This window comes from Cebidichthys violaceus, unplaced genomic scaffold, assembly GCF_023349555.1.
Source record: "Cebidichthys violaceus isolate CVI_PGR_0920_01 unplaced genomic scaffold, fCebVio1.0.p SCAF_11, whole genome shotgun sequence".
NCBI lineage: Eukaryota > Metazoa > Chordata > Actinopteri > Perciformes > Stichaeidae > Cebidichthys > Cebidichthys violaceus.
In genome coordinates, this window is record NW_027176274.1 from 3638374 (window position 1) to 3650576 (window position 12203).

A 12203-nucleotide genomic window follows, 5' to 3' on the forward strand; every position below is an offset into this window, starting at 1 on the left:
GCAGCAGTTTACTGACAGGTGTTGGGATCTAGCAGGAGCGTGTTTGTTTATTAGCAAGTATGAAAACAAAATTATTGATATCAATAAAAGTGATAATTTCAACAGGATTATTAACATATATTAACAACAATGGGGCACCACCCTGGGATCAGGGACCAATAACTAAACTGTAGATAAAGTCTCAAAAATGATCACTCACAATATCAAAAGTCAAACTACTATTCCACGTTCAGAGTGAACCATGAAGGTTTGAATTCAAGCACAGGCTACGATATCCAGCTATTACCACAATACACATGCACAAAGTAATCACAGAAACCTGCTATTTAAAGTATAACAGGGTTTAATAAATTCTAATAACATTGATCAAAATCAAATAATATCTAAAACTAACAACTAGTTATACAATTATGAGTCTACTATCTAAAGTCAACAAACAATCTTTGGTGAGTATATGTGTGTGTGTATGTATGGGGGGGAGCAGGGAACAACTCAGACAATGGCGGAATGTAATCTAAAACTGTCACTGACTGACTGACTGTCTGTCAAAATGGCGGGGGAAGTCTTGTACGTGACCATGCGAGACTACAAAATGGCACGAGACTCCAATAGAGACCGCGTTTACACACACGTGTCTGAGATAGTTAGCTAAACCGGTAATGTGTATGACTGTGTGTGTGTGTGTGTGTGTGTGTGTGTGTGTGTGTGTGTGTGTGTGTTGGGGTTAGTAAAAAAGAGAAAGAAGGAAAACACTCAAAACAAGGCAGATCCTCACTGCCGCAGTAAAATATGGAACCTGCTTCCCCATCACACAGAACTGGCGAACTTAGATTCAGACAATTGCGGTTTTGGCCTGTTAAACTGATGAGGTCACAATTACTAACTTCGCTCGCGGTGATGATCTAACACAACACTATTGCAGCAGTATGGAACACAACAATAATTTCTGCACAGCAATAACGGAACTCTGCATTCTGTGAGCAAACACAAAAACATGTTATAACAATACAGTAACTTAAAACACAACAAGGTAACGAACACATTATGACCTAACTATGCCAGGCACCAAGCCTCTTACTGTGAGACGACTTCGTTGCTGTCAGGTTGGTCCTTTGAGTTCCTTTGTTAAAACTCGGCTCCGGAGCTTCAGAGTTTTCCTCGGAAATTCAGGGAATTCTTCTTCCTTATGACCGGCAAAATGGCGATGTTAACGAGGAGAGAATGGGGCTTAGAAGTTATCCGTTATCTCCTTCAGGATCCCAAAACAATCTATTCGTCTAGCAAAGTTAAGACTATGACCTAGGGTTTCTTCAAAAGCAAAGTTGTTTCTGTGCCTCCATTCACCAACGTGAGTCGGATGGGACGGCGGCGTGTTCGAGGTGATGCTGGTTTTTATAGATGCTGTGACATCAGGCCGTAGAACAGGAAATCCGCTGCGGTACCTATGGCCCAACATACAATTTATTGAAATTAATTAATTCATTGATTATTTCGTTTTTATTTCTGATTTAAGACTACAGAAACTTCTGAGCTGTTTCTCAAATACATCTTCAGGTTCTCAGCTTTCAGATGATGTACCCCACTTCAATGTGGCATATACTGTGTACCTGCTACCTCCCCCTAAAGATCCCCCGCCCCCCAAATATCCTCCCATAAAAAGACAAAAACAGGTCTATGTGGGTCTCTAAGGGTTAACAACAACAAGCAGAGTATCACTTTTCAGTACAACAGGTATTTAGTTTCACAAGGAGGAATTTGACAGATGGTGCACCTAATCACCCTTATGGTCTAACACCTCTAGTAATAGCTGCATGTGAAACTAGGAACAGAAGACATGTATGTCCAGCTTAACAGGTAATTTATACACTTATTACCAAAAGTTTGTGCTTTAACGTCATATGCATTGTGTCATTTAAAATACAGTATGCGTCCAGCTATGCACATACTGTATGTGACAATTCAATGAAATAATACATTATTAGTAATATATCATTAAATCTATTCTAATTTTAGTATAAAAGTAATAAATGGTTGCAACCTGAAGCTGCCCACACATGACCAAAATGCAACCAATGAGATAACGACATTGTGCCTTTGCAAAACAAATGTATTATCATCAGAAGGCAGATTTGATGTGATACGTATTTTGCATTTGTAATGTAACTGCAGATTTCTTTGACAAATGACCCAATAAATACATTTTCTATTTATTTTTCATAGTGGAGAGATTAGTCTGCTGGTTGTTTGAATCACTCACATTCAAGTGTTCCTGGACCAGTAATCAGAGTTTGAATTCCCAAATGTGTTGTTGTCACAGTCAAAGCTGTTTCTAATAAGTGGTGTGGAAGGAGACCAGAGTCAGAGCAGACAGCACCTTACTACCTAACGCCTTGCTCTGTAACCACATAATGTAGGTTGTGACACCGGACAGGTACCATTTGAATATTTTAAAACTGTGATAATTTGCTGTATAAATCATGGATAATGTTTCTGTTGTAAGAATTTTCATTCTATCAGGGATAAATGAGACAGTGAATTACAGAATTGTTATCTTTTCACTCACTTTACTGTATTATTGTATGATTTTGTTTTTTAATATCTCCATCATCATGATCATTATCTTAGATCAACACCTACATGAACCCATGTACATCTTATTGTGCAGTTTTTGCATTAATGGACTTTATGGGACCACAGGTTTCTACCCCAAATTCCTCTTAGATCTGCTGTCTTCCTCTCAACAGATTTCATATGAAGGATGCCTTTTACAGGCTTTTGTCATGTATTCATTTGCTTGTTGTGAATTATCCATTCTAGCAGTTATGGCCTACGACAGATATCTGGCTATATGTCGACCACTTCACTACCACTTTGTCATGACAAAGAGGAGGCTCTCTCAGCTGATATGTTTCTCCTGGCTCACACCTTTCAGCCTCTTTTCCATCAATGTTCTGCTAACGTCAAGACTAAAGTTATGCGGTTCAAACATTCCGAAACTCTTTTGTGTGAACTGGGTAATTGTCAAACTTGCTTGCCCTGACACTGAAACTGTTTCAAATAATATTCTCTCATATGCGATAATTATCATTTATGTATGTCATGGGTTATTCACAATGTGGACTTATATGCATATGATTAGAACTTGTGTGAAGTCCAAAGATGACAGGGCAAAGTTTATGCAGACGTGTGTCCCTCATTTAGTCTCTTTAGTCACATTTCTTGTTGTAATAGTTTTTGATTTGATGTATATGCGATTTAGCTCCACAGATTCACCTCAGAGCATTCAAAACTTCATCGCTATAGAATTCCTGCTCATTTCTCCTGTGTTGAATCCTTTAATATATGGATTTAAACTGACAAAGATAAGAAACAGAATTTTAGGTTTTGTGAATGTTGAAACAAAATGACTGCTTTCAATGAATTCTAACTCTAATATTTGTATTATAATTTGTGTTTGATCGAAGGAAGTAATGCAACAGATGTAATGTTGTAATATATACACAGCATCTATCTGAAGCTCATATGCGGCCTCTGTCCCTGTTTACGCAATTAAATGTAATGTGTCAAAGAGAAATTCTATATTTTTCTATATGTTTTAACAAATTTACCTGATTAAAGGCACTAATTACACCACATAAAAGATCAGAGCAAAACACCTATATATATATATATATATATATATATATATATATATATATATATATATAAATATAGTAGCAAAAGTGAAAGTGAAATGCTTTGTTAGTAAGCATATATTGAGATACAAGAAGATACAAATGGGACATTCTGCAGACATATTATAATGTTTGAGTTTTCCTGAAATGTCTGCAGAAGTTCCCATTTTTAACAATTATCAGGACTTATATGCATCTTATTAGAACGTGTTGACAGAGTAAAGTTTATGCAGACGTGGGCCCCATTTGACCTCTTTACTCACTTTTTGATTTTTTCAGGTTTTTGATTTGATGTATATGCGATTTGGCTCCACAGATTTACCTCAGAGCCTTCAAAACTTCATCGCTATAGAATTCCTGCTCATTTCTCCTGTGATAAATCCTCTAATACATGGATTCAAACTGACAAAGATATGAAAAAGATTTTTTTTGGTTTAGTTTACTTTGAAAGAAAATGAGTTTAATCTCATCTTAATCTTAATTATTTAATGTTAAAAAGAAAAATGTGATGTTTTTGCTGATCTCTGGGTAAAGGTTTTCCTAAATATGTCGGCAGAAATTCCCAATCTGGTAAATACAGGCCTCAATATATGTTGAGTGATAAAGTGTGACATTTTTTTGATTTGCTCCTGCATGTAATGCATTATTGCAAATAATAATAATGTTTGTAGAATCATTTCAATGAGCAAAAGCTCTGTTTAAAAAGAGCTCATTTTCCCCGCTCCTCATCCTGATTTGTTTCATATAAACACACATAACTTGTGCACTTTAATTACCTGAATTAACCTGACCAGAAGATGTTAGTTGCATAACCTATTTACTTGTAAAAGTAACCGTCTGAAGTGGAGCTTCCTTGTCGTGGTGCCTCATCCAGGACTGAATTACATTTATCAACACATGAAAATTAACTCAACTTTTTTATTTTAAATACACTTAATTGAGGTGTATTAGTTTTAGGATAATCAAAAACAGGTTTCCATGTTTAACAATGTTTGTTTCCATACTTAAATTTATTATTATTATAACTCCCTCCCTGTTTACATTACAGTTTATTAATTATGCAATTACTGCCTACCAACATTACATATTATTTTATGTTTTGTATATGTTATACCTATATTTAACCTTATGCAATTTTTATGTTTTAAATTCACATTTTTTACTTGCACGTTATTCTTTTATACATGTAGTATATATATATATATATATACATACACATATATACATATATATGTAGTATATATATATATATATACATACACATATATACATATATATGTAGTATATATATATATATATATACATACACATATATATGTAGTATATATATATATATATATACATACACATATATATGTAGTATATATATATACATACACATATATACATATATATGTAGTATATATATATATACATACACACACACACACACATACACACACACACATATATACACACACATATATACACACACATATATACACACACATATATACACACACATATATACATATACATATATACATACACACACACACGGATATATATAAAAACACATATATACGTATATATGTGTTTTGCTCTGATCTTGTACGTAATACAATTAGTGGCTTTAATCATGGAAATTTGTTAAATAACATCACACAAAAGAGTATATATCTTGACATGCTGACACACAACCACCTCTCTTGCACATATCAGAAGATGTAGAAGATAAAAAAATAAACTGTTGTCGTTAATGTAACGGGTGGTGTATGGACCCAATTGCAGTACAAAGGACTCAGAAGACAGAGGTAGAAAGTTCAACGTTTTACTTAGACTCCGGCAGACAGGCAAACGGTTTAGAAACCGGCAAACAGGAATCAGGAGAGGAGAGGCAAAGTTCTTGGTCAGGGACGGAAGGCTAGGTCGAATAACCAGGAGGCAGATGAAGCAGGGAATCAGGGACAGGCGAGGTCGGTACCGGGAAGACAGGCAGGAGAACGCTGGAAAGACTCGCATGGCAAAGAACAATCTGGCAAAGGAGTGAGTGTGGAGCTGGTGACTATATGCTGGGCTGATTGCATGTGATGAGAGGCAGCTGTGTGCACAGGTGAGTGGAGTGAACTGACGAGGTGGGCGTGGCTGACAGGTTGAGTGGGGCAGAGGCAGGATCAATGGAAAATTACTGATGGCTGGATGACTGAACTGTGACAGAACCCCCCCTTCAAGGGACGGCCCCTGACGTCCCCAAAACAAGTCCAAGGAACCAGGGTGGGAGGAGGGGGAATTGGAAGGCGGGCTAAAACTCGGGAGAACCCGAGAACTCTCCATCCTCAGGCTGTGAGGAAGGCGAGTTCGCCGGCGGGTCCACTGCCTCCTCCTCAGACAGGGAGTCCTCCCACTGGTCCGGGGCAGTGGAAGGCCCAGCAGCAGATGTCCTATGGCGACGGCCCCTGCCGATGTTGCTGAGGGAGGGCTGGTCCGGATGTTGCTGGTGAAAGTCTCGGATGAGACCCCGGTCCACAATGTGTTGAGCAGGAACCCAGGATCTTTCCTCCGGACCGTAGCCCTCCCAGTCGACGAGGTACTGGCAGCCCCTTCCACGTCGGCGAGAGCGGATGATGCGGCGCACTGCATAGATGAGTCCCCCTTCAATGAGGCGAGGGGGGGGTGGGGGTGGAGCAGCAGGCACCAGCGGGCTCTCGCTGACCGGCTTGACCTTGGACACATGGAATGTCGGGTGCACTCGCATAGACCGAGGGAGCTTGAGCCGGACTGCCACCGGGCTGATGACCTTCTCGATGGCGAAGGGCCCGACAAACTTGGGAGCCAGCTTGTTGGATTCCACACGCAAGGGAAGGTCACGGGTGGAGAGCCAAACCTTCTGGCCCACCTGGTACTCTGGAGCTTGAGAGCGACGACGGTTGGCTGCTGAGGAGTACCGGTCTGCCGCCTTCAGGAGGGAGGCCCTAGCACGGGCCCAGGTCCGACGACAGCGACGGATGAAGGCTTGAACTGAAGGGCAAGAGGCTTCCCCTTCCAGGGCTGGGAAGAGAGGAGGCTGGTAACCGTAGGCACACTGGAAAGGAGACAAACCGGTGGCGGAGCTGGTCAGGGTGTTGTGGGCATATTCCACCCACAACAGATGCTGGGACCAAGACGATGGGTTCTGTGAAACCATACACCGGAGGGCCGTCTCCATCTCCTGGTTCATCCTCTCAGTCTGGCCATTAGATTGAGGGTGGTACCCGGATGACAGACTGGCGGTGGCTCCCAAGAGGCTGCAGAACTCCCGCCAGAACACTGATGAAAACTGGGGCCCTCTGTCCGAGACCACGTCAACAGGAATCCCATGAAGGCGAAAGACATGGTTGAGGAGCAGCTGGGCTGTCTCTTTAGCTGACGGGAGCTTAGGCAAGGACACAAAGTGGGCCATCTTAGAGAAGCGGTCCACAATGGTAAGGATGGCCGTCTTCCCATCCGATGGTGGCAGGCCTGTCACAAAGTCCACTGAAATGTGGGACCAGGGGCGATGTGGCACCGGGAGAGGCTGCAGAAGGCCGGATGGGGCTTGGCGCGATGGTTTGTTCTGGTTGCAGGTCTGGCAGGCTCTGACATACTCCCGGGTGTCCTCCTGTAACGTGGGCCACCAGAAACGTTGTAGAAGGACGTCCCGGGTTCTCTGGATCCCAGGATGGCAGGTCAACCTTGAACCATGGGCCCACTGGAGTACATCCGACCTCAGAGCTGCAGGCACGAACAAGCAACCAGTAGGGCATGCACTCGGACCAGGCTGACCCTCTGTGGCAGCTCTCACTCTCTCCTCAATTTCCCAAGTCAGGGATGCCACAACACACGGGGACGGAAGGATGGTGTCAGGAGCATTGGCGCCATCATCCTCCCTCTGGAACTGACGCGACAGAGCGTCAGGTTTGACGTTGCGGGAGCCGGGTCTGTAGGAGAGGGTGAAATTAAACCTGGTGAAGAAGAGGGCCCATCGTGCCTGTCGAGAGTTGAGTCTCTTCGTGGTTCGGATGTACTCCAGGTTCTTGTGGTCCGTCCAAACCAGGAAGGGCTCCTTGGTTCCCTCTAGCCAGTGCCGCCACTCCTCCAGGGCCAGTTTAACAGCTAGGAGCTCCCGATTACCAATGTCATAATTTCTCTCGGCTGGGGAAAGACGCCGAGAGAAAAAGGCACATGGGTGGAGCTTCTGGTCACTGGCTGCTCGCTGGGACAGCACAGCCCCTACACCCATGTCAGATGCATCCACCTCCACGACGAACTGCCGTTCGGCGTCGGGGACTTGGAGGATCGGCGCAGAACTGAAGCGGTCCCTCAGGGTCTGAAAGGCCGTATCTGCAGGATGGGACCATCGGAAGGAAGTCTTGGAGGATGTCAGGGCTGTGAGAGGGGCAGCGATGGAGCTATAGTTGCGGATGAAGCGCCTGTAAAAATTGGCAAAGCCCAGGAACTGCTGCAGCTTCTTACGGGTTTCAGGGACTGGCCAACACCTAACTGCGTCCACCTTGGCAGGATCCATCTCCAGGTGACCCGGGGTCACAATGTAACCCAGAAATGACACCGACTGTGTGTGAAACTCACACTTTTCGGCCTTCACGAAAAGGGAGTTCTCCAGCAGGCGTTGGAGGACCGTCTGGACATGGTGGATATGCTCTTCGCGGGACTTGGAGAAAATGAGGATGTCGTCTAAATAGACGAAAACATACTTGTTGATCATGTCTCTGAGGATGTCGTTGACCAAGGCCTGGAAGACTGCCGGGGCATTGGTGAGGCCGAATGGCATCACCAAATATTCATAATGTCCGGTGGGCGTGTTAAAAGCAGTCTTCCATTCATCCCCCTCTCGGATGCGGACAAGGTGGTAGGCATTACGGAGGTCGAGCTTGGTGAAGGTCATGGCCCCTTGAAGTAACTCAAAGGCTGAGGAGATGAGGGGAAGAGGGTACCGGTTCTTTACGGTGATGTCGTTAAGTCCCCGGTAATCAATGCAGGGGCGCAGTGTCTTGTCCTTCTTCTCCACAAAGAAGAATCCTGCCCCAGCAGGAGACGAGGAAGGTCGGATAATACCGGCAGCCAGGGAGTCATTTATGTAAGACTCCATGAACTCCCGTTCAGGACCAGACAGGGAGTACAGACGCCCCTTGGGAGGTGAAGTGCCAGGCATCAGGTCAATGGAACAGTCATAAGGCCGATGAGGGGGCAATGAAGTCGCCTTAGCCTTACTGAACACCTCCCGGAAGTCATGGTACTCGGCAGGAACTCTGGACAAGTCAGGACAGGAACTGGAGTGCATTGTCTGCTGGGGTATGGAGGCCTCTTTAAGGCAGACCTGGTGGCAGGAGTTCTTCCAACCGAGGATGGCCCCTGTGGCCCAGTCGATGTGGGGGCTGTGTCGACGGAGCCAAGGGTAGCCTAGAATCAGTGGAATGTTGGAAGATGACAGGAGGTGAAACCGGATGGTCTCATGGTGGTTACCGGAAAGTAGCAAGTGGACAGGAGAAGTCTGGTGAGTGACAGTCCCCAGAAGATGGCCATCAAGGGCTTTGGAATTGGGGTGTCAAGCGGAACCCTCTTAAGTCCCAGTTGTATGGCTAAGCTCTCGGCCATAATGTTGGCATCTGCACCAGAGTCTATAAAGGTGGGCAGGGTGTGTGCACCACCAGGAAGGAGGAGCTTGACTTGGAATAGGGGGCGTAAGCTTGAGGAGGAAGACTTTGCTGCCGTGTGACTCACCAGGACTTCCTCACTCACTGGTGAGCCCTGTTTCTTTAACGGGCAGCGGGCTGGGTCGAGACGACCATGAGTGTTCTGTCTCCTCTCCCTTCTCCGGGCCTGGATGCGGAGGTCCAGCCGGACAGTAAGTTCAATGAGTTTATCAAGTGTGGAAGGTAGAGGATAGGAAACCAGTCCATCCTTGATGTAGTCTGCCAGACCATGCAGAAAAGCATCGCGCAGAGCCGCAGTGTTCCAGTCGCTCCGACGGGCCCTGGTCCGGAAGTCGATGGAGAAGTCAGCCACTGACTGGTTCCCTTGGCGCAGGGAGAGCAGATCACGGGCGGCATCAGATCCGGAAGCGCCCAACCCGAACACCTTGCGTAGTTCCTCAGAGAAGGCCTGGAATGATGCACAGGCGGGAGTCCGCCTCTCCCACTCTGCTGTTCCCCAGAGGAGGGCTCTGCCGGTCAGGTTGCTGATTACGTACGCCACCCTGGCTTCCTCGGTGGCGAACGTGTATGGCTGCAGGCTAAAGAGTAAGGAGCAGGAGGTCAGGAATGAACCGCAGAGTTCAGGATTTCCATCATATCGCTCAGGGGTTCCCACTCGGGGCTCGGAGATCATCCTGGGCTGTGGCAGAGCTGGAGCAGGAGGTTCCGGTGTGGGGACTGGAACTGCAGGAGGGCGAGTGGACATCTGCTGTTGCAACTGGGCGGAGAGGGCTGCAAAGGCGTTGGCGTTGGCCTCTGCAGCTCGTCTGGCGTATGCATCAGCCTCCTCCATTCTCTGCTGATGTTGCATGAGCACGTTCTCAATCCTCTCAAACCGATTCTGTGGTGAGGGTGGTCCTGCTGGGTCCATGTCTGGCCAGATTGTACTGTAACGGGTGGTGTATGGACCCAATTGCAGTACAAAGGACTCAGAAGACAGAGGTAGAAAGTTCAACGTTTTACTTAGACTCCGGCAGACAGGCAAACGGTTTAGAAACCGGCAAACAGGAATCAGGAGAGGAGAGGCAAAGTTCTTGGTCAGGGACGGAAGGCTAGGTCGAATAACCAGGAGGCAGATGAAGCAGGGAATCAGGGACAGGCGAGGTCGGTACCGGGAAGACAGGCAGGAGAACGCTGGAAAGACTCGCATGGCAAAGAACAATCTGGCAAAGGAGTGAGTGTGGAGCTGGTGACTATATGCTGGGCTGATTGCATGTGATGAGAGGCAGCTGTGTGCACAGGTGAGTGGAGTGAACTGACGAGGTGGGCGTGGCTGACAGGTTGAGTGGGGCAGAGGCAGGATCAATGGAAAATTACTGATGGCTGGATGACTGAACTGTGACAGTTAACACAGAGCTTTTGTTTGGGCCTCATTGTAAATGTAATTAATAGAATATGCTTGTTTCTAACATGGCGGCTCTATGTTGTCCTATGCTGTCTGGTAAAAACACACTAGCTAAATGTTGATAAGTTATTTACTGAGACTTGAAAAAGCTCCTCTAAGCAACATTATAAAGCATGCTTTCAGTTTTACTGTGTAAAATGAGTAGAGCTCTCTTCATTTATACAAATATTCTAAGTAATGCTTAAATGTTTAGAATCCTTTCAACATGACTACATTTAAAAAACAAACATCCACACAGATGTTTACATTTATTTTGTCTGATAAGACCTGGTGTGAATATGTACAGACCTTGCTTGATGGAGAAATAACTTATGGAATCACACTTTAATTCACTCTAGGCGTTCTCCTACTAATTAGGTATTGTATGTACATGTTGTTTCAAAAGGCGTTTCATGGTAGAGATTCACTGTTGGTGTCTGACTCCATTTCCCCCTGGAGCCTGCTCCTTGGACCAGTAAGCTACCCAGCAGAGCCCCAGCTGCAGCCCCAACAGCTGACTTGGTACTCATCCCTGTAGTCACCCTGGAGGAGCTAGCAAGAGCCCCGAACGCAGCTCCCAGCGCAGCACCTCCCGCCCTCAGCCAAGAAGGAGTCCAGTCAGCCTTAAGTTGCCCCACTTGGCTAGCAGTCTCTTTCTATGGACCCAATAACAATCACTGCATTAGTATACTTTAAGCGTACCATCCATATCTAACACTTGATAAAAAATACTTGGTGTATGTAGCCGAGGAAGCTGGTCAGTAGAGGCAGAGGAGGATGCTCCTTTATTTTTGAGATGCAAAAGGAGGATCAAAATATAAATAAGAGTAATTGGTTGAAATAATCCATCACCAAATCCCTGTATCACTTATAAAATATTTTTCTCTATTCTTTGAAAAAAAAAAAATCCATGGTGGAAATTTTGATTAAACTGTGTCAACACTAATACCTGCAGGGCGGGAAAGAAAGTGGTGGTGGGGGGCAGGGGGGGACGGCCTCCTGCTGTTCTTCCTTAGGGCGGGGCTCTTCTATCAATTTAGTGTAATCCATTTTTTTCATGTCCAGCCAGTACAGCTGACATCCAAGGCTGCACCAGCAGAGCAGAGCTCCCCATTCTCTCCCTGAATGCCTCAGGTGGCCTTAGGCCGCCCCAGGCCTCGGTTCCTCAGCTGTCCAGGCTGGAACCCCAGCAGGACTACGTTGGCTTGCTGGGCCCGACGTGCTCCTGCACTCCACTTACCTGGGACTGGATCCCTATATGAGCAACAGACAGCTGCACGGGCAGCAGTTTACTGACAGGTGTTGGGATCTGGCAGGAGCGTGTTTGTTTATTAGCAAGTATGAAAACTAAATTATTGATATCAATAAAAGTGATGATATCAATAGGATTATTAACATATATTAACAACAATGGGGCACCACCTTGGGATCAGGGAC

The 12203-nt window shown here is 45.3% G+C and overlaps 1 protein-coding gene across 1 annotated transcript; it reads left to right on the plus strand.

Moving 5' to 3' along the window:
• The first annotated feature begins 2477 nt into the window (after nucleotides 1-2477).
• LOC137890440 (olfactory receptor 6B2-like) lies at nucleotides 2478-3407 on the plus strand. Its single transcript, XM_068734527.1, has one exon. It carries the CDS (start codon nucleotides 2478-2480, stop codon nucleotides 3405-3407), a length of 930 nt encoding a protein of 309 aa, XP_068590628.1.
• Nucleotides 3408-12203: the final 8796 nt, after the last annotated feature.